The sequence below is a fragment of the Grus americana genome, chromosome 17 (assembly GCF_028858705.1).
Source record: "Grus americana isolate bGruAme1 chromosome 17, bGruAme1.mat, whole genome shotgun sequence".
Taxonomy (NCBI): domain Eukaryota; kingdom Metazoa; phylum Chordata; class Aves; order Gruiformes; family Gruidae; genus Grus; species Grus americana.
In genome coordinates, this window is record NC_072868.1 from 7287879 (window position 1) to 7315860 (window position 27982).

Genomic DNA, 27982 nt, shown 5'->3' on the forward strand with positions numbered 1-27982 from the left:
TGAGGGTACGGAAAGTGCAAAGTGAAAAAAATCCTTTTCTTAGGGGAAAGAAGAAAAAAAAGCTGCTGTTTGGGAGTCCAGGGCACTATATAAGTAGTGATAATGTTTAATACACAACTACCACTTTCCACCCATCAGCTCTCAACTCATGATGCAACAAAGCTGTGTGTCCTGCACAAAGCCACCCTCCAGTAAGCCTCTGCCTACTGAGACTTTTGCAAGAATACAAGCTAGCAAATAATTTTAAAACGAGTTTTTTTCACTTACTGTTCTAAAATGTGACATGAAGTAGCAAATTGTCTGGCCTCAGTCAAATTCTGCACATTTATCAGTCAGCTTTGGCTCCCGGAAGCAGAGTCCTTACATAAGTTTTGTCTTGCATGGCCTCTCGAGTTCTTCTTCAGCCACTGTGGTAGAGCAAAGTTTTTAATTATAAAAAGTTAGTATATTGTGTTCTTTTATTTTGTGGTTTCTAGACATTTGGGAAGCAAAAGCTAAATAGAAATCCCTCAGATATGGTACTCTCTCATTCCAGGAGGACCATGTAATTGAGTATGAACTAGTCCAGTGACGAACTAAAGTTTAGCACTGTGTCTCTAAATAGAAATCAAAACCTTCTGCAAAATACCTGGGCTCCATCTCCAACATAGGAAGAGCCAGGTGCTACAGAACACATCTGTTCAGCAAAATATTAAGGGAGGTTGTCTCTAAGTAGTTTGGGCTACAAAGATGATAAATAAAAACATGTTACTAGTGCTGTTTTGTTGCTGCATGAGAAAATAGAAGCAATTTGTGCTGATTTCCTAGGCTATCATATCAGCTTACCTGCTTTTACTAAAAATAGAGAACCACAAAGTTGGCAGCTGAATGAGTGAGCCTGTGTAGCTTTAATGGCCTTGCCAGTGGGTGTAAAGGGACATAGGCACCTAAAGGTGAGAGCAACTTGCTGCTGGACCTGGATGGCTCAAAACTGTGAAGAACATTAAAAATGTTTGAAAACAAGCAGTGTTCCAGTTAGCCAGAGCAGAAACAAAGAGATAGCATTGTGAGACAATTTTATCTTAGGTCCAGCACTAAGTTAAAAATGCTAAACATTCTAAATGATGATGGGTGGCCCAGGTAGCACGAGAAGAGCATTTTCTACTGAAAAATTTCAGTTTTCCCTTTTCACACATGCTTGGTAAGTGAAACAAACCAAAGTCTTTGTCAAACCAAAAGCAAACCAAGGTGGTTTGGTTTTAGCTGAGCCTTTTCAATGAAAAAAAATGAAGGATGAGGAAGAATTTGAGAGAAGTAAATGTTCTTTACAAAACTTCACTTTCCAAAAAAAAAGCCATTTCAGTTTGGAGGAGTTTGCAACAACAGAATCATCCATCTTTGTTCATTAACCACCCCACTCCTTTATTTAGGATGATAAATAAAAGTCAGGTTTGGATATTCGCAAAGTGATATTTAAGGGTCATACGTCACCAAGTGTTAGGCTTAAAAAAAATGCAGTGAATGATAAAAAAAGAAATTGATAAAATACAAGCACAGAAGCTGATTCATTTCTAGACCCACAGACATTACCATATACATTAGCACCATCATGTGGTATAACACTGGCCTGTACAAGACAAAATAGCTAAAACCACACAGGGCTGAAACCATTTCTGACCATCTTCTGTGTTGGGGCAGGGTGAAAAAAGCTGTAACTGAGAAAGCAGTAGGATAGTTGCCCCATTCAAGACCAAAGCAAGAGTACTCTTACTAGATAATGCTAAACATAGCAAAACCTTTCTCTGGCACAAGTCGATAGCTAAGTTCAGGCGTTTTGCGGGGCTCAGCAGTCTGAACCAACCAGACCATGGCTGGCCTTGGTCCTAACAGGTAGAGGCAGGGGGAGAAGTGGAGGAAATGTCACCCATCCTTGCCAGAGAGGCAGGTTGGACAAGGAAATCAGTTATTACTTTACTTTAGCACAGGGGAATTGTTTATTTTACTGGCTGCAGTTTTGCAGTGCTGTGCAGAGCAGAAGGTGCTGCCAGGGTATAAAGCCCTTCTGCAGCATTCCCAGAAAGTGCCTGATAAGGATGAAACATTTGTCCATAGATACAGCAAGGTTTGCACAGCCCTTAGTAGCATTTGTATGATCCTCCTTAGTCTGGTGAGGATTTCACATCATAGCAAAAAACTGACTTCAAAGTCTGAGTGAGGAGCTTGAACTGGAATACTCTCTTGTTTCTATCAAAAAACGGTTCTGAGACTTTGTTGTTAGCCAGGGCTCTATGTGTTTTCAGGGTTTACCTAGAAGGGATTCAGGCAACTGTTTCCTGGATGCATTGTCTGGATGCATTTTTGCTGCTGTGCTCAGGAGTGGGAATCTTGGATGCGTGAAAAGGCAAACCAGCAGATCCATTCAGATAACCTGCTTCACCCCATCCTCTCAGTGCTGCCGCCTCGTAGAGAGGCCGATTTCCCATTCCAGTCACCCCAAAACTGAGGCTGATTGCATAGTAGGAGGCTGATCACTGGTCGCCAGGGCAGGTGGGTGACTGGAAAAGCCTTGGACCTAGACTCCTACCAAACACTTTTGGTCTTTTTACAGAAAGGGATTCTCTGTCAGCAAGTTAACCCTTCAGATGTACAGCTTAGAAGCTGGACCTTTTTCCATCTGGTTCAGGACAGCAGGGGCGGTTGATGCTTGGTGAAGCACAGCTTAGTGGTGTGCATGCCTTGCAACAAAGAATCAAGGCACCAAACCTTGACAAGGGCAGCCAGTGTGTAGCGCTTCCGGGGAATGCAGTGACGCAAGCATTGCCCCATTCTGCAGGTTGTCAGCAACATAACCCAGGCAAGCAAGGCCTGTGTTTGCTGAGGCACACATTGAAATCATACAAGTGTGGTTTTGCCACACTAATTCATCCACTCATGTAGCACTCACATGCCTGTTGACTGCATCATCTCTGCTTCCAGTTGCAACAGTATAGGCAGATTAAATCTCTATGGTCTGCAAGTATAGGCCATACAAGTGTTGTGTACAAAGGGCTTTGATCACACTGCAGAATATATCAGCAAATACTCACTTGAAAGGAGGCGTTCTCACTCTCTGTTCCCCTTTAGGGAAATCATGGAGAAAAGGAGTTGCCCAAGGTTACAGATCAAGTGAAATTAAAATACGAATTCTGGGCTTTCCAGGGTTGTGCTTTTTCTCCCGGACGCCTTTTGTTCACAGTGCAACGCTGGCTAAAGAATAATACCTTCCACCCCCAGTCCCTCTGGAGATATTGTCTAGCACTCTGGAAAACAGGTATTAAGGACGTGAGGACTGACAAGGGGATGAGGAATTAACAAACAAGGGGATTAGTATGTTTACAAGGTACTGCCTTTCAGAGTCATCCCTGGAGGTTTTGTGTTCTGGGAACGGTTAACCTCCTGCCTAATGAGGGATGCATGCTCGACTGATCAATGAATCCATGAGATGTTTAAAAATCTCTTAACGCAGTTGTGATACACAAATAGACAACCTGTGCGTTCGTAAGTTGTTTTCATATGTGCACGAGACATACCTGGAGAGTATTCAGAGGGAGCATAAGTGACAACAGAAGGAGCTTCTCCATGCATCCTCAGGAACAGCTTGTTTTTCACAAGGAGGCAGCAGAGGCTTTCTCCAACCCTGCAGTGGTATTTCAAAGCTGCATTGGCCCAGGCTCCTTTACATGTGGGTACGAGGGTCTACTCCCACCTAGAGGCAGGTTGTGTAGCCCAGATTGACCTAGAGATACCACAACAGTAAAAACACTTCAGTTCCCAGAGTTGCGAGGGTTGACTGAGGTCTTACATTTGACTCAGTTACAGTCTGTACGTGCCACACATCATATCCTAGAGTATAATTTTAAAAAATCAGCAGATGTGAAAACCAGGATATGTGTCTATTGCAGACTTCCATTTGAACAATCTGGACCTTCTTTTCAGCAGCCCAGATATCCTGCCTTGATTCCCTGCTCACTAAGACTTCAAGGAAATTCTGCAAGAATGAAAAATTAGTCTTGTAACCAAGTAGTAAAACATGGTCCACATTCTTGCTTTAACCAGCTTCCCTGTGTTTCACCCAGTAACACGATAGGCTCAGCCGGTGGACTATGAGGTAGCGTCTCACCAAGTGTCATGGTATTTTATTAAGTTAGAAATGTGATAGCTACTGTTGTCACACTTCAGTGTACAGAACAATTCATTCACAAATGAGAAAAACAGATCTCTCCACAAATACCTTTCCCCTGACTTAATGCCCTGCATCACACAACTGAAATGGAGTGGGCTGCATCAATATTATCCCAGCATGGCTCACAAAAGCTATTGGGAGGGGGGCTTAAAAAATGATGGTGGTGGAGGAGCAAGAGGTGCCAGCAGAGATCTGCTATTCAGCTGCTTGGCTCCAATTATAAAATACACACCCCAGTGATAGGTTGATAAGAGGACTGATGAGATGAGAAGAAGATAAAATCACGTGTCTTTTGGAGACTTATCTAAAATAAATTCTGCAGAAGATCTCATGATTAGGGACAAGAACTATCTGTGACATTTTGCCATTGATACCAAGTTTGGTTACTTGTTTGGGAATTTATTTTCTTTTTTTGAAAGGGGCTACTTTAATTCATAAACCTCATAATTCTGTAAGGAAGGTAAGACAAATTCTGTGGTTTACAGAAACTGAAGTGCTGAAGAATAACTGTACCTTGGTTAGCTACAGTTTTTATGACTTAGAGTCCTGTTGCACCAAGTGCTTTTTTGCCTCTGTTGAAAAATGAACCAGAACAAAAGATAGCGTTCATCAGCTTGAAGGCTTTCTGTTTTGTTCTTCCTGCAAGGATCACGGAGAAAGGAGATTTAAGGTGGTGGGAGCAGCTTCTTGATTTTTCTCTTTCTAATCGTAACGCTAAGACTAGGAAAGAAACCAAAGAAATAACATCTCTCAAATTTTTGAGGCAGGGCTTCCACCATTCAAACAATGAAGAATTTTGGAAGATAAGATCTAGAGTACATACTTCATGCAGGCTGAGCTCCAATTATATATTCTGGTTAAGTTTCCTGTGCATAGATTTCCTCATTACTGACACACGTTATTCCTTAACTCTGTCTGTGGCTGGCCTATGAAAGGATTAGCCTTCAGTGCTTCAGCCTAGCTTCCTGCACATCAAAGGAAGCTCAGCCCCCTCAGAACAAACTGGGAGAACACCAGCAGGACAGGCGTCTCTGGAAATTTCTTTGGGATGGATCTTCTCCCCTTGTAATTATGTGGGCATACACCTCCTGTCCAAAGCACTATTCTCAGAGGGGGAGAGGCTGCCAAATCTCTGCCTTATCATGCATATAAAGTTTAAAAAACACAGTTTTCCTGGCTAAAACACAAGCATCTCTCTCCCTCCTGTCTGCACAGGAAGGAGTTTCACTTCATTATTCAAAAGCTGTTGTGCCCTTAGATAACAACAGATCACACACATACTCTGCCTATTCATATTTTGTGCAAGTGCTTGTTCCTAACAATTAACTGGCTAGATTATGCCAGACAATACTAGCAATATGTAAGATTTTATCTCCGTAATATTACCCTTTAAGTGATTTTTCATTACATTCTTTCAAAATTTTTTTCAAAGCATCTACTTACTGCTGTATTTTTTTTCCTACACTTATCAGGACTGTGACCAGATCCACATAGATGATGTATCATCAGATGATAATGGTCAAGATCTAAGGTACGGGATCTCCAGGCTGGAAGCTGCAGGTCAGGTAGTCCCCAGCTGTTTGAACATAGCAGGGGGCTGGTCAGTGATGTAAAATAACATTCTCAGCCATGCGCCCTCTCCCCTTCCTGGCTCCATGCTGTTTGCGTTTATTAAGCACACAGAATCAGAGCGCCCCCTTTCTCACATTAATATGTCTGTGCCTACTGTCAAGCCCGGGCTATACTGAGCTTTGAACCATTCTGGGAAATATATCTAAAATGAGGTTGAACTCCAGTCAGACGACACTAGTTTCTGATATGTACCAGCCAGTTGGCACAGGTGTGGCCAAAAATGCTTCAAAACCAGATTAAAAGGTTTCCCACTGCCCGATCTGTATGAACGTGCTTAGTAGTGAGGATTGTGGACCTTGCCATGCCAGAGCCTTGTCACTAGTAGACACTTGTACCAAAACATCATCATCATCATCATTATTATCATCATCATCGTCATCTGTATAAGTTAAATCACGTACATAAAAACTACTTGTGTACAATTACATCTTCCTTTCCCAAAATGTTGCCTGCAGAGTCACAGTAATTGGCACAATGAAATGTGCAGAGCTCATATAGAGCTTTATAATTGTGGTTTTTATGGCTGGTTATTATGAGAAATTGGTGCGGAAACAGCACAAAAAACAATGAAGTGTTTCAGGGAAGAGACTTTTGCTTCTGCAGAGAACACTTGAAAGATCTTTTGCCGTAACTGAAATGTTAGTTTGTGCTTTGCAATGCACTGAAATGGCACATATATATTTAGGTCCTTTGGCTCCAGTGGCCTGTAAACAGGTGAGTCTGGATACTTGTTCAGTCATTGACTAAAACATTAATTGGGGTTTTATCTCAATCAGTGCATTTAGTTTGAGTGAATGAAAAAATCTGTATGCTAACAGCATCTCTTGAATCCTGTGAAAAGCCCCTGCCCGAGTGGTTTCAGTTGTTTCAGAAACACGACTCAGCTGCTCATGGCTCGTCTATGTGAGAAATGAAGCTGAGCTGACTGAAGTACATTGAGCAAGTTAAACTCCTATCTGGATGCTCTAATACAGAAATGAAGTGGCATCAGGGCTTTCTAGAGGGGAAAATTACTGTGCAGTAAATCAGGATGTGAATATACAACCACTGGCTACTCCCCCGGTCAGGTGTCAAGCACTGTAAGCTGAGCTGAGAAGGGTAGGTCTGTGTCACTGAGCCTTTCTGTCCCTTCCCTTGCTTTGGTTCAAGCTGAGTTTGTCCAAATCCGCCAGGTCTGTGACCTGATCCAGCCAACTGTGTCCCATAAGCTGCGGCTGCCCTCTTCCGTCGCAGTTCAATCTGAGATCTGCTCAGGCCATGAAACCCATCCTGATGCTGTCATCTGGCAAACATTTTAAGATGACAGGAGCTGGTACTGCCTCTGCGTGCCCCTCCTTCCCCAAACCAGGGAACTGATCCAGCTGAAAATCAACTTCTGTTGTTGTTTGGGTTTTTTTTTTAAGCTGCATTATGTTTAACTGGAATAGTTCTCTGATCTGATTCACCTCAGAGCTGAAGAAGTGCTTGTGCTGGTACAAAGAAGGGGACATCAAGGAAGGCTGAAGACAGGAACAAATGCCTGGTAGAGGGCAGGATTGCCTCCTTCAGAGAAACTGCCTGTTTAAGGTGTTTATGGAGCTGTCACTTGCCCCCAATTCATTGTGGTAATTACTCAGGAGTTGCTTTGAAATATTAACTCAGTTTAAAAAAGAAACAAACTTTACATGTTGCAGGCAGTTAAGGCTCCTTTAGTTAATTTCTTAATTTTTTTCCTTGATCTAATTTGTGTTCAGAGCCTGTTTAGCAATATAGCCAGGCAGTCAGAAAGGTAACAGAATTTTCTCCTTTAGGATTTGAGTATTTCTGCAGTTACCTTAGCAGCCTGGATGAGACACAGGTGAGGAGTTTGTGACCTGAGGACATTCCCATGTTTTGTAGTCCAGAGGACCTCAAAACTGGCAGGTAGTGCTAATTAACCAGGGTTGTGTTTACACCAAGAACATTTTTTAAATCTGTTCTAGTAATGGTGCTAGAGGTGAACCCCAGTTCTGTACAGTGTGTCCTGCGTACATCTCTGCTGCCACTTGTCTCCACATTTCTTTCCAATTTTTTCCACTCCTTGATGGCACTGTATAGGCTGTAATTATACTGACCTCTCACCTTCCCTCCTCCCTTTCCCAGCACATACAACTTCTCCGCAGATGGCTTTCACAGTTCAACTGCCAGTGCAAATCTGTGTCTGGGCTCAGGCGTTCATGGGGGAGTTGACTGGATGAGGAAATTAGCATTCCGCTACCGTCGGGTGAAAGAGATGTACAACACCTACAAAAACAATGTAGGGGGTAAGTGTCTGTGGCCAGGCAACAAGCATGCCTTTCACGTTTCCAAATGCTTCTGACCTTGCTAGGGACATGCTATGGAGGAGGTGTAGAGAGCATCATGATAAGAATACTTCACACTGAGCTGAGCAAGTGTTTCAGCAGTCATCCTTAAATAAGGTTCTGTACAGGATTGTGGGAGATATGCTTAAATACCTGGTTTAGTAGTTGGAGAAGGAATCAAGTCAGAGAGTGGGGCTTTATTTTTCTAATTTCTTTGGCAGGAAAGCAACCATCTCCAATTTTCCAAAATGCTTAGTAAGCAAGGAAACAGTTCAAAACTAAATATGCTTTTTTTTTTTCCCCCTACAGAACACATGGTTGATCTCTGTCTGAAGGCATTCTTGTGTCCTAACTGCTTGGTTTTAACTCCCACAAAACAATACCACCAGATGTCAGGATGCTCTGGGTTCCTTCATCTCAGCTAGTTCCAGACAGTTCTTCCAATAGGCTGCTCTGCTTCTCTTTTAGAACATCAGTGCCAGGTCTCTGACTAGAAAGAGAAAGAAGCAAAACTCAGAGTATCACCACAACCTTTTTTTGTGGTTGGAGGAATAGCTTACCCACATGTACTGGAAATGGTGCATAGCTTTTCAGGAGAAACAAAACCATCCTGGCTTTGGATGTCTCTCAGCTCAGGCCACTACCCGCTATCCACAGCTCTTTCGTCCTCTTGCTCCCTTCCCATGCAAGCTTTATGCTAACTCCAAGAAAGGTGTTTTAATGTGGCCCCGTGGCGTGCAGGTGACTGATAACATTCCGCCGGAGAGGAAGGAAGCTGGGCTGCGGTAGCTTAGGAGTGTGCTGCAGTGGGGCTTCATGTACCTCAGGGCAGAGCCTTGGAGTGACGTGGCAGTGGACAAAGGGAAGCTGCCTGCGCCAGGCCCAAGAGAAGGGCAGTGGGAGAACACAGAGAGGAGCTGTTTGGTGTTCTGTGTACAAAGCCATGCAACTCCCTTTCTGTGCTTCTGCAAAAATGCTTTCCCTGCTTACAGGTTTAATAGGAGCTCCTAAGAGGGAAACCTGGCTGCAGTTAAGAGCAGAACTTGAAGCGCTGACTGATCTCTGGCTCACACATGCTCTGAAGGCGCTGAATTTGATACACTCCCGGTAAGAACAGCTTAAAGAATTGCCTACGGGCTTGATCCAGGATCTCCTTTGCTTCCCTTTATTCCCCATCTAAACAAATTGAGACACATTTATAGGACTTTGCTGGCCAAACCTGTGGGAGGCCAGTCTGCACACGTTCGCCAAACTTGAATTATCAAGGGTTGGGGTGAGCTTGAAATAAACTGAGCAGAAGAAAAACGGGTCCTTTTTCTTGCCTTTCTTTGGCTACCTCATCTGTGGCACACTTTTCATGTGAGCAGGTTTACAGAAGAGTAGGAAAGGGAGAAAAGGGCCCTTCTGTCCCTGAGTATGTTCTCTCAAAGAACCCAGCACGGACATTACTGCATGGTGTTTAAATTCCCGCAAAATAGATCCCGGCATGCGTGCAGTAGGGCTGCACCACTGCTGCTAGTTTGTTTTATGTTTTTTCCTTCTACTAAGTTGATAAAAAGACATTACCAGTACTCCCATGGTCTGCCTGTAGCTGCGTAATCTCCCCATGGCTTGAGAACTTCCAGTTGCAAGAAAGGTTTGCTTCCTGCCATCTTTCAGTCTGGAGTAAAAGAGAGAAACACGGATTGCCACTTCTACTAACTTCTGTTTTCTAGGCCCAACTGTGTGAATGTGTTGGTCACCACAACTCAGCTTATACCAGCTCTTGCTAAAGTGCTTCTCTATGGACTGGGCACTGTCTTCCCCATTGAAAACATTTACAGTGCAACAAAAACAGGTAAGAGCAAACTAACTTAGGCCTCACCAAAGATAGATTGAAGTTTTGTCCCCAAGTCAGGCATGTATGTCCAAACTAATCACAACAAGCAATGTATGAGGTTTATTTTTAGCTCCATGTTTACATATCTCTAATTTACATCCTGACTGCCCACACTTCAGCTAGTATAGACTGAAAAAAAAAAAAATCAGTCTTCCCAAGTGTCTCCATGGGGGAGTGAGCCTGAAAAATACCCACCCTATGGAGCATCTACTGCATGTGGGATGTTCAGCTGCACCCACCTAGGAGGAAGACAGGCTGATTGAACAGGTTACCTACAGAAGCACAGTTTGCACCCTCTTATTCTTGCAGAGGGGTCAAGTGTGCTGAATGAGCTTTATGAAGCTGTGTGATTAATAAATACTGGTAGGGTTGGCTTGGAGCTTTTTTTGTGTTCTTTTCTTTCTGGTATAAGTATTTGAACATCTGAGGTTTGTATTTTCATGTTTTACTGCAACCAGAATGAACAGAAGAGAGCTCTTGAAACTGAATGCCATGAGTGTCATATCAGTCTACCAACTGCCAGTCTAAGCAGTGCATCAAAGTCACAAAGCTTACGGAAAACTTGGAAGTCCTTGGCTGATACAGAAAATGCTAGTAACTGTCATGAGATGGAGAGAATCCATCTCAGATGGAGATTCAGCTGGGTTCTAATTTCAAAAGAAAATGAGGAATGTAGCAGCAAGTTCAGTTAGGTCCCAACTCCAGTTCCAGTACCTGAACGTTAGCCCCACCTGCTGTATGTGTCCAGATTAAAAAATGTGTCTTCTCTTCTGTTGCTTAGGGAAAGAGAGCTGTTTTGAAAGAATAATGCAAAGGTTTGGAAGGAAAGCTGTGTACATTGTAATAGGAGATGGTGTTGAAGAGGAACAGGGCGCAAAAAAGGTACATTTTGTGGATGCCATGCTGGATTCTTCCAATTTTCATTTCAATCACCCTTTCTTTAGCATTTAATGAAGCTCCCTCCAGTTAAAACAGTTTACAATTGGTCTTATTTCTTAATAAAGATGGCTTTAAACACATGAAAAGGAAAACTCCAGTGTGTGATCTCAGATGAGCAAGCAGGGTGAATTTCTGATCTGCACATGTTTCTTTTGTAAATTCCAAATTATTGGAATTAGTTTTGAATTACTTATTAGAATATGCATATAGATATGTATTTATATTTATGACTCATTGAGATCATAGGGTTGAACGTCATTAGGGTGAATACCAAAGGGACTAGTACTGAGTTGCTGCCTTTATCAATGATTTATGTATTAACGTGATTAATTTCACAAGCAAAATGAAATTGGGAAGATTTGTGCTAAATACCAAGTAGAATAGAAACTGTGAAAGTAGTATGGTCAGGAGTAACAAGCCCTTGGTAATGTGTCGTGCTCACTGCATAGATGTGGCCCACTGGCATAAGTAGCCTTAGAATTAAATGGACTAACCTGTGCATTGAATTGAGTCCTCCAGTCATTAGTATCCATGGTCCACTCATTGGAAAATGAGAACTGGAGTTTTAGGGACCAGTTGAAGCTTCTTTGTTTTGAGTAGACTGTAAGAGGAGAGAATACGGAACCCCAGGTTCAGAGCATGCGAGAGAAAAAAGCAAAGTTTGAGAAGATCAAAGCCCATGTTCTGCTTACAGTGATTTGGTGCGGGGAGAAAAGATTTGGAGATCCAGCAAGGAGTACCTTCTGCTATGTATAAGGGATATTGGTATATTAGAGAAGCCCAGGAGTGGTAACAACATGGATAGCAAAAACCGAAGACCTGAAGGAAAGCAGTCAGGTGCATCAACTAAATTGTACAACATGAGAATTTAATATCTAGAGTTTTCATTTCCTAAATTTTAGAACAGAAACCTGCCTGGAATCTCCATTTATTTGGCTTTACAGGGACAGGAATACAATTTGTTAATGGCAAGCGTTATTTGCAAGATGTCTTTGTGCATCCTGGGTCTTGTGCTCCTGATGTGAATGCAGAAATAGGATTGAGTTGCTTTTGCTTCAGGAGCATTGCACATGAGATGCAGGAACTGACTGCGTGAGTCCCATCTAGTTAATTTTAAATAGGCACATAGATGGCTGTTGTAGGTGAGGTGATGTACAAAATATTACATCACAGGAACTCAGCGCTATACAGCTGAACCTTGTCCTAGAAGACCTGACATCTCATTCTGAATGAACATCCTGCAAAGACTTTCCGAGCAAATTTGAGCTCATTGGGTGCGCAAGCCCAGGAACAAAGGGATCCCAGCAAATAAGGTGATCAGCACATGTTCTATCCCCAGAATTGTATCTCATGCCATCTTCAAGGCAGCAGCAATCTTCATTTTTATAGTGTATTTCCCCTGGGCAATAGAAGCAACAATACCTGCCCCCATCTTGGAAAACTATCTACATCTGCAAATGGTTCTCTAGTTCATGAAGGGTTAAGGAGTTGTCAGAGAAGTGTCCAAAATGCATGACGGGGAATGAAGTGATAATTGTCTGTTGCTTTTGACAGCCCAGTGCCGTACTTCAAAGGTAGTGGGTCAGTGAACATGACTGCATCAAAGGCTGCAGGGGCTCTCTGGCTCTATGAAGAAGGGGGAAGGTTCAACAGTCTTCTATAGGCAGGATTTCAAGAACCCTCTTGCTTGTGTCTCCTGGCCTAACCGGCTCTCCTACTAGTAAGGCACATTCTTTGCTGGGCTGTCGCCTCCTTTGATTGATGACAATCATTAGTCAAGGCTTCTACACACCTGAGCTTTATATGGAAAAAAAAAAGGCAGGGGGGGCAGGCGGAGAGCCTTTCACTGTTTTGCTGACAGCACTGATAATATCTCCATTTTAGTGGGTCATTTTTCTTCACCTGTCTGATGAGTGATAAATCTTTAAATGCTGAACAACAGGAGTGGCTGGGAGGCCAAGTCATCCTCTCATTTAAAAAGGAAAAATAGATATGTAATGGAAGGGGTTTAATAGCAACCAGGGGAGGGAGAAGGAAGTAACTTTTCCCCTTAAAGTGAAATTGCAGAGCAATGGATTCCAGTCACTTCAGATGGCCACGTTGGCTTGCTGTCTCTACACACATTGATAAATAGCTTGAAGGAAGCACTTGTTTACTGATAGGTAAAGTACCAGAGTTCTATTTAAATGTTAGAGGAGTGTAAATAGACACTCTGTAAAATAAATATCTGGAACCCACAGGAGTTTCTTTTACACAGGTAGGTACACTTGGAAAAGGAACATCTCCCTCCATTAGAATCATCTGTCTAGGAAGCATATGTTCTCTAAAGCTTCCAGAAGCAGTATGTTTACAGTTGAGTTATTTACAGTGATAAAATGCTCCAAAATTTTATTCCCATGCTGGGAGGGGAGTAAGCTCTGTCAGTTAAGGCTTTCTATACATTTGTTACTGCATACATATCACTAACTGTACAGAGACTGGTATTTTGGGAGGAAGCTGAGAAAATCACAATCCCAAATGTGGTTATAAAATCTTAAGTGCAGAAACGAGCTGTGTCTTCAATGTAAAGTAAAACTGCTGTAACTGTTTTGGATAAGAAACAAATCCAGCTCAAACTCGAGGGTCACCAGAACATACCAAGATAAGCTATATTTAACATCTAAAAGCAAGTTCTAATTATTTTGAGGTTATCTCTTTGCAAGTCACCATGGGGATCATAGCTATTGCTAGTGATTGCAGAACTACATTGCTATAATGATGCTTTCAGAGTACTGTTTGTACCTTACCAGATTACTACCTCAGGTCCCCTGTGTAATTGAACTGCACAGCACTTAAAAAAAGTTGATACTTTGTCCTCTTTCAGATGGAAGGCTTCTTTCCTAGAGTATAGTCACATTTTTCAAGAGATTATCAGGATATTATAAAGAAGATATAGTAGGTCACAGGTAGTTGACCTTCTCAGATTTTGTCCAGATGTTACAATCTCAGGTGGAATTGGCTGGTTAGAACTTGGCCATTTGTATACATGACTTCAGATTTAGCACAGTAAATATAAATTGAAAAACAGGGAGGCAAGAGAAGAATATAAGATAGTCTGTCAAAAATGGGAATTAGGAGAGTTGTTTGGGGACAGGCTGTCTTAGAACCCTATCACACCTTTCTCTGAGGCAGCAGTGTTAGACTGAATGAGTAACTGATCTGTGCAACGATATCAGTTCCTACTTTTATAGAAAATGCAATATGACCTGCTGTTCCAATTAACTTGGAAAGGGAATTGTTAGAAAGCATTTTGACTCTTTCTGGTATTTTATTCTTTTTTTTACATTTTATAAATTTTAATAACTTCCTTTTATGATATATATTGTTTACTTGTCTGTGAAGCACTGACAACAGCTTTCACTAGTGATGTTCACCCAAAATTGTTTCTAGAAATACTGCAATTCTAGAAACATTCCTAATTAAGCCATAAAAAAAAAAAATAGGAGAGTAAAGTTTAGTAGCTAGTACATTCAGAAAGTCAGCCTACATCCTCCATCATCTCTGAAGCAGGACACTCCCAAATTGTGGAGGATCTGTCTTCCTCTCTGCATAGGAGAAACATATCAGCAAATAGACACTTCCCACTCCTTTCCTTCCTTCCTAAGCTAAGCCTCCTTGCCTGTGACACCATGACAGCCTGGTGGCCCAAGTACAAAGCTCTGTTCCCAAGGGTGCAAACTAAGAAAGTTGTTTTAATCTCAGTATTAAACAAAAACCAGAAAAAAAACCCACCCCTCTTTTGGTTTCACTCTAGCACAACATGCCATTCTGGAGAATCTCTTGTCACGCTGACCTGGAAGCTCTTCGGCACGCCTTGGAACTTGAATATTTGTAGCAGACCCCAACATCTTAGCACTGTGAGGGCTTCACTCAAACTATTACATCGATTCCACCTATGCCTCAACATTTTCTTATTAAAAAAAAAATCCCACAGCAACTGCAGTTTTTCTTTTTTTTGAAGGAGAACCCTTTCAGGGGAAGCCTTTAAGAACTTGCAGCCAAAGAACATTGTATCAAGTTCTTCCTTTGGACAGAGGAAAAACCTTCAGATAACTCCCTGGAGATCCCGCAGTTATATGGTTAAGCTGGATGCATAGAGCTGTAACTGCCTTCTGCCATCAATGACAAACACTAGAAGTCTTGGGTCCACTTGTCAGTTTTCTTGCTTTTGAAAGGGGAAGAGGACATAGTACGGAGTCTCTGCACAGTACATCACATCTCATGGGACCTTCTGAACATAAGAGTGAAACTGTCGATTTTTTTTTTTTTTTTTTTTTTAATTTATGAACTAATCTCATTACTCCGGTATTAAGCTCTGTACCTGTGTTTTTAATCTGGCTTTTTGGGGTGGGTGGGTGGGAAGAGTCTTACTGTTCTAAATTAATAGTTCATTTCTCCAGAACAAACTCTGGGGAAAAATCATATCGTGTACATTAATAGTAATGACACACGGTACCATTGGTAAGAACTATAGCTGTGTTTTTAAATCTTACATAGATGGTATGTGGACTGTGCATGTGTCTACACTGTGCCTTATGCTGCCATCTTGGGTTTGGGGAAAAAGTACCTTGTGATGCGTGAAAGGCATTAAATAAAAACATGTTTACATTCTGGGGGACTAGATTACCTGCCTTCTCTCCAGCCACTCTTGGATCTAGAGGTAGGTGTAGAATACATGCTCCCCATTTCGAGGTGGATTAGGCTGGAAGGACTCTGAACAGAGCCCCTCAGGTGCCGGATGGAGCCTGTAGCCAGCTCTTCTCTCTCTTGCTGGGGCAAGGACTGAAGACGGTGACTGTGTCCGCTGGGAGAGAACATGGGCGCTCAGCAAACCTAACTTGTCCTGCAAAGGAAGATAAAGGGCAAGCAAATACTGCAGCTGTGCATATTTATTTTTATGTAAATAAATGTATCTACAAGCAAGGTTCAGTTTTAGGATTTCTGCTGAGCTCGCCAGTTAATTCTTGCTGTCAAAAATATTTCAATTCTCTGGGCTTGGATGAATCTCTAATTCACTTTCAAAACTGCTCTTGCTTGCTTGCTGTGGCACCAAGTGACCTCAGAAGGATCAGAGCCTCACTGGAGCAAGGTGTTTGAGAGAGAGAGATGCAGCAAGTAATACAATCCCCTTATCTAGCATGTGTGAATCAAGATCAAACAAGTTAGGGTTACACACGTTACAAGTGTGACACAAGTGCTACACAAGCCTGAGTGATACTCTAACATCTAAAAACATTTACCTCAGGAAACAAGATTCATTGCTAGATCTGAGAGGGGATTTTCTGCCGGACTAAAAATCTGGTCTCAAAATACTCTGATCTCAGTCTTTGGCTCAAAAGGTAGCAGATGTAAAGCCTGTTAGCTGTACTTGTCAACAGCAGGCATGAACAAAAAACAACCTTTACGTACGTGCTTGGGAGGCATTTGCAAAGAGCTGCTCTCAGGGCTGAGTACGACACAAAATAAAATGTGATTTATTTTTTTTTTTAGCAGAGGTTGCTTGTCTCGGGGCCTGCAGAGAAGCAAGTCTGGCAGAATTTTTCCCCTCAAGGTTTTCCAGCTGTAAGACTGTCACAAATAGGAAGTTTTATCACAAGTCAAGGAAATCAAACTCAATGGAGAAGTGACTGATGCTTGCAAGATAAGCATACCTGTAAATAGAACCTTTGAAAGAGGAATGAATGCCTGGGATGGCAGACTCCTAAGAAGGCACAGCTTCAGCTTGTAACACCCTGCCAGTCAGCTAATTGCTCTTCCTTGACATTCCAAATTTAACACCTGCCTTGAGTCAATTTTCTGAGTACTAGGGGTTTTTTTTTTTCCTAAAGCTTCTTAGAATATTTTGCTTTCTGAATGTATTTAAAGAGTCTCAAGCTTTCTTGTCTCTGTCTCCAAAGTTCTCAGCAGAGGCCTGTGCTCTGTTAGTGCCTGCTCGTGCTCTGTGTTCCATTGCTATAACTGATTTTGCCATATTTCTCCCAGCTAACGATTTTTACTCACCCACAGGTAAGACAACTGATGTACACCAGTGCTAGGAATGCTGTTAGACAGGCATACTGCTTCCTTCGAGTCGCTGTGGCACATACTATCTCTCGCTACAGCAAGAGTGTCAGGATTCGCTGTTCCAGGGCATCTGATGGCTTGAACAGGAGAGCTGTAACAGCTTTTTACTCATGAGCATACAAAAGGCCTGGGAACACACGCACATACAGGCCTTGCTCAGCTCTTTCACCTGTGTTTTTATGTATTTGTACATTATTACAGCATAAAATCCTTTCTCGGTTGCATCACTAACCAGAGCTGAGTACAACTATGATATGACGTGGTTCCTAAATAAGTTGCAGAATAGCTGACTCTGAGGTGAACAAACCCAGCAAGTCATGTTAGTACTATTATTAAAATGTGGAGCTGATACCAAAATCTGTTCTGTCAAAAAATGTTTAGTGTGTTAGTTTGTGTCTGAACCTCTAATACAGACTTTTTCTATCTTAAATAGAAAAGGGGACATGAAAGATGCATCTGATGAGATAATGGGGGTTGAAGTCTGGGACTGTAAGCGTGATGGTGCAGCAGCTGCTATCACAGCTCCTTTATAACACTTGAAGGACAAAAATACTTGTCCAAACAAGAAAACCCAGTCCCATGTGTACACTGAGGTGACATTCATCACATTTCCTAGAGTATCCTTTGCTCTATCATTTCCTTGCAGATAACTAACAGGAATACAATGCTGCAGAGTAAAAGAAATCAGCTTTTCAAAGTCACCGATTACTGATTGCTAATGTTCCATAATTGCATGTTCAGATCCTTTCTATGCCATAATCATAACATGTTTCCTAGTCTTTTGTAAAGGAAGCAGAGCCTCACCTGGCAGCCAGGGCGAACGATTCATTGCAGGTGCGAGCCTCTGCCACCACATGGGCCCGACACAGGTATTTCATTTCTGATGAATCCAGGACTTCTAATGCTCATACTAGAAGCAGTAACAACCTGCACCACACATCATGTCATGCAAACCCCTTAAAAAAGTTCATTCCAGTTCTGCTGTAGCAGAGCAGAAGAGCCACATCGGACCCTGCTCCAAAAGGGTGCAAAAAAGCAAGCCATTTTCAAGCAGACAGCAGGTATTACAGAACAGAGCAGAGCTAAAGGTTCTCTGTGAGCGGTTAAGCTTCCACCCGACCCACCAGCTTGGGACAGTGTCACTGCGGCAGTGACGCTGCTGCAATTAGGAGCAAGGTGACACCCACTGATCGCAGCAGCAGCCTTATGCCAAGCTACTACAGCCACTGCGGTGCCTCCGTTCTGGTCTGTCCAGATAAGCACTGTGTACAGGTGCTGAAAATGCCATCAGAAACAGCAGCCAGCCTGCCCCATTGGTTTGGTAAGGCTGCCATCAAGGAAGGAAGGCCGATTCTGGTTTTCCTCAGGTGCAGCTGCTGGTTTGGAGTTGCTTGGGGTTTTTTTCTCCCCAACTGTGCAAGGCAGACTGATTCTTTTGTCTTTTATAATAGAAACTGGATTTCGGTTAACAGCAAAGGCAGACACTGCAAACTGTTTGTAAAATACTTTTACAGCACTTTAAAGGTACTTTTCAGGCTACTGCAGATTCGCAGCATGTTTACTGTTCGCATTTTCAATAATTTCCTAAGAAAAATGAATGAAAAATTTGGATAATGCAGGTTGCCTGTTTGGGGCAGGTATTTCTTAGAGACAGGAGAAAAATCTGACCTTCAGTTCTGCCTGTGCTTTGGCCTGGCTAAAGCTCAGGTATGTTCCCGAGCTCAGGGTGCCTTATCTGAGGTGTGGTACTCATATATGTCCTTTGAGCCTAGTGTGACTTGCTGCACTGCACCCACATAACACACTGCAAAAGCCTAACTGATCCCCACCCCACACCTGCTCTTCCCCATGTCCTCTTTCAGGTGAAGGACTGAAAATACCTTGTTTTTTTCCCCACATTAGCCTTATCTTGAGGTCTCTCCACCCATCTGCTCTCAGCTGCCACTTCCGGTAAGCCGTGGATTGCAACACAAAGTAAATACAGCTCTTAACAACCAAAGAAAGAGACCCACTGAGATGACAAGCACCAAAAGAGAATACCTTTGTGGGCCTCTCTTCAAACTTGCAGTCGTTCTGGTAAACCAGGACCTGGATCTGAACCATGTCTGAAAATGGCTTTGACAAAAAGCACACTTGGGCCTTTGCCCAGATTTGAATAGTTCAAGTGCAGCAACAGAATACAATGTTTTGTCAAATAATCAGAAAACTACAAAGAAAATCATTGCAAAGCTACATGTCATCGTTGGGGCTGGAAGAGCAAGTTGTAATTATGCAATGGTACCTGTTCCCTGTACTGACTTTCTCCTTGCGGTTCTCCCTCCCGGTCACCTGAGGGCAGCCGGGCTGCCAACACCTCCCTCTGCCCCGGGCAGAGTCAGGGTCTCTTGGGTCGGTCCCGGCGCTCTGGTGTGACAGCCAGCTCACCCAGGAGTGGTAGGTAAACTAGGGAAACAACCCCCATTCTCAGCAGTTCGCCACTTCCCTAGGAGGTACACAACTGGGCAGGTAAGCACAGCAGAGCAGAGGTACTCAAGAGTGGGATTTTTGTATTAAAATGATTTTTTTTAAAGGGAAGAAAACTAGAAATATTGTTTCAAAAAAAAAATGCCTTCAGTTAAGGTGCAGCTGTACAACCATTTTAAAAACTAGCTGCTACAATTTGCAATGAAAGGGTGACTATTCAGAGGGACATTGATCCCATGGTAAAGGACAAACACACACACCCCCCCCACACACCGTGTTCACTGAGCTATAGACCAGCCTCTGAACTGACACATCCGCACTGAGGAGGATGAAAAACTTGGGAGCCTTTGGCTCCGGATGGACTGTGTTCCTCTTGGCTGCTCCGTGTTCCTCTGTACCACAAGCACATCATAAAGGTTTTAGCCGCTGAAAAGCTAACCCAGCAAGCACCAGAACAAGAAGGTGAGGGTACAAGTGATGGCATGCGTAGCCCCTGCGCCATCCAGCCCACAGAGCTCTGCTTTGAACACAGTGGGCTCCCTGCAGCCAGGCTGTGGCTACTGCCCCTCTTACAGCTGGGGGATGCTCCAGGCATCCATACACGGACATCAGGCTTCTGTGGCGAAACCTTGCTGTGGTAAACTCCATCTGGATCATATCCTTTGGGGGCTAAACAAAACCTCAGAGCACCCTGACTGTGCTATTGGTGCCTACGTTTCGACAGCAGAGAGTTCTTGAAGACTAAAGCTAGGAAAACACTGCCACCACTTGGTCAACCTTTGGAGTTGACTGGCCCGGATAAGAACACCAGTGCCAATCTCCTCCCCTTCTTCCTAACTGATAATGGAAAATAATACAGATTTCTAAGCTCAGACTCCAACACAAGTTAATTTCGTCCCCAAAAGCAGAGGAATCAGCAGTAGTATGCCCACATGTCTTTCAGTAGCTCATAACAGAGGATGGTAAACACTAGGGACACCCAGTGCCTGTAGCTGAAGGGTGAAAAGCAGTTTTCCCAGCATGGTATATGGTCAAAGAGGCTTTTCGTTACTTACAATCTACTACCCCTGGCCCTCATCAACTCAACACCTCATCATTGGCAGCACCTTTGCAACTAGACTATGACAGGACTGAGTCAGGTGCCACAACTGATGAACCATCAGAAGTAAAAATTCCAGACACAGCACAGTATTTTTTTCCCAAATACTTGGATCCAAAATAAACAAGGGATACATGTAGGGTGCAGGGATACTCTAGACACAAGCAATGGATGCAGCTTATGCCCAGTCATGGTATTCAATCATACAGGAAATAATAGTCATAGCCTGTCTTTTAAATTCACATCCCATCAGTGTCATCTCCTTCCATAATGCCAGAGATGTGTTCTTCCTTCATTTTAGTTAGCACAAAATAATCTTCAGAAAAACAATGAACTTCATACCGTAACTAGCCAAAATGTGGAAAAAGTAGCGTCACCAGAACATCCAAGATGATAGTTTGATCTTGACCTGGTAACTCTAGTTGGGAATTACTATTTTGGATTCATATAAATCTTTACTAGGATTTGTCACCTATTATTTCTCACAAGGAAAGAAAATTTTATAGAGAAAGCAATGCCCATTACAAGAAAAAAAACCATAGGTTGCACCAGACTTCAGAAAGCAGCATGGTTTCCTGTAACCATTTTTGACTTGTTCCTCTCTTTCCTTTTTCCTCCCAACACGAGCTGGTTTCAGCGGCACCAGGATTCAAGTCCCATAAGGAAGGCCAAAACACCATTCCAAGCTTTCAAGACTTGTTTCCAGTACTACTGTTTAAAGAAAAGCACATTAACTTCAGCTGTTTTACAAATGCACGTAACAAGGGAACTACAGGAGTAGGAACTTTAAGACAATATTCATAGCAAGATTTCACAGCAAGCTATTTCATTAGCTCCGTGTTTCTTCTAACGGACACATAAGGTGCACACAGCAGTCTTGCCCAATTTATGTCCTCCTGGAGGGCTACAACTGTGCTCAACACAACAGTCCCCACTTCGAACTGACAGCTACACCTGACAACACTATGCACATCAGTCCAGCCCCAATCCAAGCAGTGCATAAGTGTTCCACAACAAGCAATGGACCTTTGCTGCTGTTAAAACTGAGAGAAAGCGGATGCTACTGAGTTTTATACATAAATGGCTGCTGCTTTACAGGCTGCCAACACTGCTTTGTTTTTTCTCAGATTCGACAGGCTTGGACTCAAAGGTCCCACACTTGTGAGACAGAAGATCCCAATGTAAGTGAAATGATCTATGGTCTGGAGAGTGTGCAGAAATGGACATTCATCCAGATTGAAAGGAAACTGGAAATCCAGGAACACAGAACATTTTTCTAAACCAGTTTAATAAAAAAATTGTGAAGTTTCTTGAAAAATTGGAGAAACCCAAAGCATATTGTGTGTGTCACCTGTCTTAGTCACAAAGAAACACAATTGTCAAAAAAGATATTTAAGTTTAATACAAATTTTATACAAAGAAAATGTGAAAAAATACTTCCATATGCTAAAAGCAATTATGCTTCACAAATAAGGCCAGCTAGGCTATTTTTAACACAACTGCAATTCACGAATATTCTGTTCTCGCTTTTTTTCTCTAATACTCCTTTCCCTCTAATATGGGTACTAGCTGGAGACTGTACAAACCGCATTCTTTTATAAACAATGGGAGAAATCAACATGACTAAAATGTACAACAATGTACTGGAATGATATCATACAATTAATTTTCTCATATACATACATCACCTTTGCTTTGTTCAATGCTTTCGTTTTACACAACATACAAAATGGTACTACAGTATAAGTGTAACAGACAGCATTTTCAGGGGTTACTTTCTCTCATACTGTACTGTATCATGCTTACATAAAAACATAAATCCATCATATAAATAATACATGCTCTGGCCCAGCATCAAAAGTCCTTTGCCCATGTTTCCCGATCCATGTTTTTCTCCACACCTAGTTCTTGTTCCATTCAAAAAGCTTTTCAAAGTCCTTTTGGAGGATTTTAAAAGAAAACTGAACTGTGAAGCATAGGAAAAAACTTTACTTTTCTCAATCATTGTTATCAATGATCTGAAATTCCGCTACAACCAGCGGGTATTACGCTTTCCAACTTTTCTGATATCGGACTGAATGAAATTTTAACTTAACCTGTAAACAATATAAATGTTAACAGTCTGGTCATTGTAAAAAACAATGTAAATCTTTATGTATCTCAGGTCCACAGACTGGAAATATTATAATTTGCCTAATACAATTAACTGAAAAGATACCCTTCATCACTTGGTTGCCCAAAGAAATCCTACAAGAGTTTGAAAGTGCAGAATTTTTTTTTTTTTCAATCCAAATGCAAATCAAGTTGTTCAGATTCTCATGATTATATTATTTGATGCATAACTGCAGTTTCCCAAGACCAGTTTTCAGTGTTAGCTTGTGATAAGGCTGGTTTAAACCTTCCTTTTCCAACTTCAAACGCTCTTTATAAGTTAAAGTCAATACAAATATAAAAAGGAGATGGTACTCTAATGACATCCACAAATTGTACATTATTTACAAAAGAAGCATAGATTTAATATGGATCTTACCTGTCCTCAGCTTTTCTAAGCCAGCGCTAATGCTTTACATTAATGTAGTGTAGTTAATGCTTTGTACACATATACAAAGCTAAAGTCTGAACCTTTGAGGTTAATCCAAAGAACTCTGTTTATTTTTCACATTTCTATTAATTTATTTATTCCAACAATTGTATGGACTTCTCGTTAGCAGTTAGACTCTTCGTACTTGGACTGGCATTGTGGTCTGAACATACTGAACTCCAGTTCTCATTGCCACTGTCCCAGCAGAAGGACTTACCACTACAGGAATGGTCTGTGGATTAAAACCAAGAGAAACATATTGTTATGTTAAAGGTCACATAAACATGACCACAGAAATAGAGATTTTTTTTTTTTCCAGGGAAAATCCAGAACAAGTTCCAATTTTGTGCGAGAATTAATACCTTTATTACCGCAATATGACCTCATTCCAGGGTAGAAAGTAGTGTATTACTTTCCTATAGCCAAGAGTTTTTCTGTCTTATTATTACTACTACTATGTAATTACAGGGACAGGTGGTCCTGTATGTACTGTACCCACTCGGGCTGTGCTTGGAGAGTTAGGTTTTCATAGTTACATCCAGTTATGTATTTTCCCCAAACTAATACACGGGAAGAGGAAAAAGGGCTAAGAAAATCCTTTGTAATTTGAAAAAGTTTTGACAAATCAAACTGGAGTACAAAAATACCCTTGTTTATAAGTATATCCTTGTTACACATTACTTAAATCTTTTTCCCCAAAAGGAACTCCCCCATGCATTCAGTCTACACAGAACAAAGAACAACCATCTGAACAAAAAAGTACTTAAGTTAACTTTTGCACAAATCAATAACAAAAACATCAGCATTACTGGGAACTGCCTTATACACCCTGTAAAAATATTAATATAGAATAAGTTTTTCACTTCCATCATACAGATCATGATTTATAAATCTCAACAAATGAAGTTTCAGGACATCTCTACAGGTGGTCATTGATTCTACAGATGCAGAGACAAAGGCACGAGAATGTTAAACAATCTGGTCACCGTCACATCACTCTGGAAGATCTGGAAAAGGATTTATTGAATCTTAAGTCTGTATCTGAACCTTCCTGCAGAAGCGTGAGAAAGTCTAGAAATGCCTACACCATACAAACTGCAAGTATGTTTTGGTACAATTCCGTGATGCACAACCGGTGATCAAACGCACGCATCCATTTCAGTTCACAATATGTTGTGGAAGAAACAGGAAGTGAGATTTTGAGGAATCTGAAAGGGATGCACAGATCTTCCCCTGATGGTGGTGTGACATTCCAGAGAGAACATGGAAGAAGAAATACAAGTTCACTGGAGCCCAATGTTTCCCCACACTGTTTTAAGAAACCACATTAGTGTCTTAATGGTATTCAACAAAGATTGTGAGTATCCCTACTGAGATGGATTCCAGCCTAGAGTGTTTATCAGCTCCTTTGTGAGAAAGTCTATGCCTTCCAGAAGCCTACTCATTCTGTTCCCTGGAATGCAAAGACGATGAATTTATATTTTTACATTATTTTAACTGCAGAAAGAATAAAAAAAACCAAATATGGAACCAATTTGCTAAATAAATTCAAGATTGCTGCCATTTTGTAATGATTTCAGATGTGTACACAGGGTCCCATGGAAATGGTACCCAGAAGATATAGTGGATGTTGTTCAGAGGAAGGAATTCCTAGTTGGAAACAAAGTGCAAATTGAACCCTAAAGAAGCCATTTTATAAGTCGCTATTAGTACTACGGGTGGGGAAATTAAGGTTGCCACAGTCGCCTTTTAAATATACACACTTACACAAGTGAAAAAATTAAGTTTCAGTTCTTCTACTGATCAGGATATGGAATGTGTGAGACTCCTTACATGTGTTAAGATCATTCCCTGAGAGGTAAATTTTCCACCTCTGCCAGTTTTACACATATGTACATTTTGCATACATATTAAACATGCACTAAGGTTTAAAATTATTTAAATTGCACGTGCAGTCATTAGAATACAGAGGTGTCTGTAGCTGTGCAAGACTAATGCAAATGTGTACAAAGTTTTAAACATGCACAAATAAAGGTTGAAACTTTTCGGACGTTCCAATTATGCTTTACATAACTCAATACACTTTGTATTACAGAAAACCCATGAAGGTAACTGCCATTTTTCTGAATATTACACAAAACCACCTGATGATCTTCCCACCTCTCAGCTATTCACAAAAGAGCCTAATATCTTTGATGTTTGCTATTTGATTTTAAAACACATATAAAAACTTGTTGTTATGGTAATTCAGTCCAAGCAACTTAGGGCCAATGCTGTGAAGGTGCACAGTGCTCTCAGTTGAGACAAAATGAGTTAAAATGCTGCTAGGAATGTGAAAAGTCATGATCCCCACTAAGAGCGTTTCTGTGGTATAGAATGGCTATGAAATACTGTATGTGTGTGTGTGTGCGTGTATCCATAGATACACACACACACAGAGGCAGGTGTCCTGCAGCTGGGGGGTGGGGCGTGGGGGTGCGCACGTGGGTGTGTGTACACAAGGAGAGGGAAGGACAGAGTAACTACCATAGCAAATTAGGCCTCACAAACACAGTGTGATTAAGGTACACTGTTAAATTACTACATAGTTGTTGTTATAAATTATCTAACTTCAGTCACCCACACACGGGCTTCTCTGCTGAACCCACCAGAGACAGGGCATGCTGCTCAGTGAGCAGCACGGTATCAGCGGGTCTCATTTTGGTAAGAAGAATGTCAGATCAGATGCAGTGCTGACTCTGAAGCAAGCACTGCAGAACACGACCAGCTGAAAGAATGGGATATTCTGGTGCATAAAATACAAAAATCAAACTCACTTCTGTCCCATCTCCTGTGACTGACACTATGGAATTCAAGTGTCCTTGGTAAAGTCTTTGATGGAAAAACCCAGGTCTGATTCCAATGCCATTTCTCATAATTTTGTAACGCTAATGTGCAGGACTGCATGGGGGATATGCTGCTGCTGAATGCGTATTTTCTTTCATAGTTACTGAGATGTCACAGAAATATCAAGCATAGCTAAGAATTAATTAAATCTCTTTAGGATACCATAGACAAAAAGATATTTAAAATGAATTCTATATATTTACATTGATGTTGTGGTCAAGTATATACATGACACTGACAAATAACTAACATAATAATGTAAAATGGAAGTCTGACTGTCCTCAGTGCTTTTGCTATACTTAATGACAATTTCTGAATCCTTGTAATAATGAATGATGAAATGAAAGGGTGGAATGTTGCATGGCAAAATAGGACATTTTGCACTGCAAGTTGAGACTATACCAGTGAATTCATTTCTTGATAAAACAGCAGACGGAGACAACCCCCCAGAAATACTGAGCAATTTTAATGCCAGGAACAGCACTACTGCAGACTTTAAATGATGATATTGTACTTACAATTGTGGGTTGAGTAGTTGGAATATAGGTGGTGGTCTGCGGTACCTGGACCAGTTTTATAGGCTGGTTGCTTGTCACACCTGTTGCTATCTGCAGAGACAGCACAGGCAACCTCAGTAGAAGTCTCAGCTTTTACATAAATTCCACCTAGTTGTTATTATTATTATTATTATATGAAATTTATGTTGGATGTTTTGTTTGTGTTAAAAATTTGCATCTTAATGAATTCACAGGTTACTTCTTTGTTAATAAAACAAAATTCAAATTATGAACATGATCAATGTATACAGCATGATGTTTCAGGTAGAACATCTATGTGAAAGCAATTCCAGATTTGTATAACTGGAATATTCCCTGGGAAAAGTTTTAGGTAATTGATTTTCTCCCATCCCCTATTTCCCCAGTAACAGAAAGGTAGTGCTGCCACAAACAATGCATATGAACATTGACTGAGCCAGAGTTTAACTAACTTCACCAAAGCATTCAGGTGGAACAGCACATCCTTTTTTCTCTCTTCAAATCTGTTTCCCAAGTTACTCCCTTAGATGACACGTCAAGCCCAGAGATCTAACACCAGACAGTAGCAAAAGTGTCAAGAAATGAACACAGCTCTCTAGTTTACTATGCTTCCCAATTCTATAGGACTATCTCAATGAGACATCATGCTGGAATCACAATACTACAAAATTAGTTTGCTTTTAATATTTTAAAATACAACAAGGCTCCTACTGACGTGGGGGATCATGTGTAAGGGTTTGAAGGATCAGCCTCCCCCCCCCCAAATTTTTCATTTAATAAATCTTGCAAGGGCAGAAGAAAAACGATGCTGAAATTGCTAATAGTCAAGCCCTACCTATAAAGCAGATTCTTCTCTATAAACATTTTCTATATATGCAATGTTAAGTCCCTTTTATTAGAGCGTTTGCTCATCCTTGCCTACTGAATACTATCAGAGTAGATGCTATGGAGGATTTCGTAACTGCACACTGCTCCGTTAACTGTAGATCCAGGTGAACTGTTGTATCAGTGTTATGGAACATTGTGGTACCCTAGTGGCAGTCTGTTGTGATAAAGTAAGTTGATCTGAATGCAGGTCTTGAGCTTGGCCTCTGAACCCCCAGGCAAGAAGGGCTTGGAAGTGCTGCAGTCAGTATTGCTTATCAGAAGGCAACTTGTATCGAAAGATCCAGACCAGAAGCTACACTGATGGGTCCTGGAGAGAGAGAGAGAAAGAGGTCCAGTCCCCTTTGGCTGGAAGGATGAGTCAAGCCAACACAAAGATTTACCGGGAATGAGTGAAGGGGAAAGGGTGTTCCCAGAGGACAGAAGGAGATTTTTTTGCCAAGATGAAGAAAAAAAAC

At 41.6% G+C, this 27982-nt stretch overlaps 2 protein-coding genes and 2 long non-coding RNA genes across 20 annotated transcripts in view; 1 reads left to right on the top strand and 3 right to left on the bottom strand.

The window, feature by feature from the left end:
• Positions 1-15344, top strand: part of EYA2 (EYA transcriptional coactivator and phosphatase 2) — a 124058-nt gene extending 108714 nt beyond the window's left edge. For 9 of the 10 annotated variants that reach the window (XM_054845726.1, XM_054845727.1, XM_054845723.1 and 6 more), the window contains 6 exons: positions 5674-5732; positions 7955-8115; positions 9147-9261; positions 9870-9991; positions 10815-10915; positions 14766-15344. In XM_054845726.1, the coding sequence (XP_054701701.1) occupies positions 5674-5732; positions 7955-8115; positions 9147-9261; positions 9870-9991; positions 10815-10915; positions 14766-14846 (639 nt within the window). In that variant the 3' untranslated portion in view covers positions 14847-15344. The remainder of the gene's footprint in view (positions 1-5673; positions 5733-7954; positions 8116-9146; positions 9262-9869; positions 9992-10814; positions 10916-14765) is intronic. The other variant, XM_054845722.1, reaches the window with a different exon arrangement.
• LOC129214299 (uncharacterized) lies at positions 270-4841 on the bottom strand. The gene is made up of 3 exons (XR_008579654.1): positions 4715-4841; positions 3549-3754; positions 270-407 (listed from the first exon to the last, which is right to left on the bottom strand). It is a non-coding gene; the product is annotated as an uncharacterized LOC129214299 (long non-coding RNA).
• On the bottom strand, positions 9778-15678 carry LOC129214298 (uncharacterized). Its single transcript, XR_008579653.1, has 3 exons — positions 15639-15678; positions 11467-11573; positions 9778-9814 (listed from the first exon to the last, which is right to left on the bottom strand). It is a non-coding gene; the product is annotated as an uncharacterized LOC129214298 (long non-coding RNA).
• A 6334-nt stretch (positions 15679-22012) lies between these two features.
• The window catches only part of ZMYND8 (zinc finger MYND-type containing 8), a 61511-nt gene continuing 55541 nt past the window's right edge, over positions 22013-27982 (bottom strand). For 4 of the 8 annotated variants that reach the window (XM_054844975.1, XM_054844980.1, XM_054844979.1 and 1 more), the window contains one exon: positions 22013-26711. In XM_054844975.1, coding sequence (XP_054700950.1) covers positions 26514-26711 — 198 coding nt within the window. In that variant the 3' untranslated portion in view covers positions 22013-26513. Of the gene's footprint in view, positions 27835-27982 lie in introns of all 8 variants that reach the window. The other 4 variants (XM_054844977.1, XR_008579601.1, XM_054844981.1 and 1 more) reach the window with 4 other exon arrangements.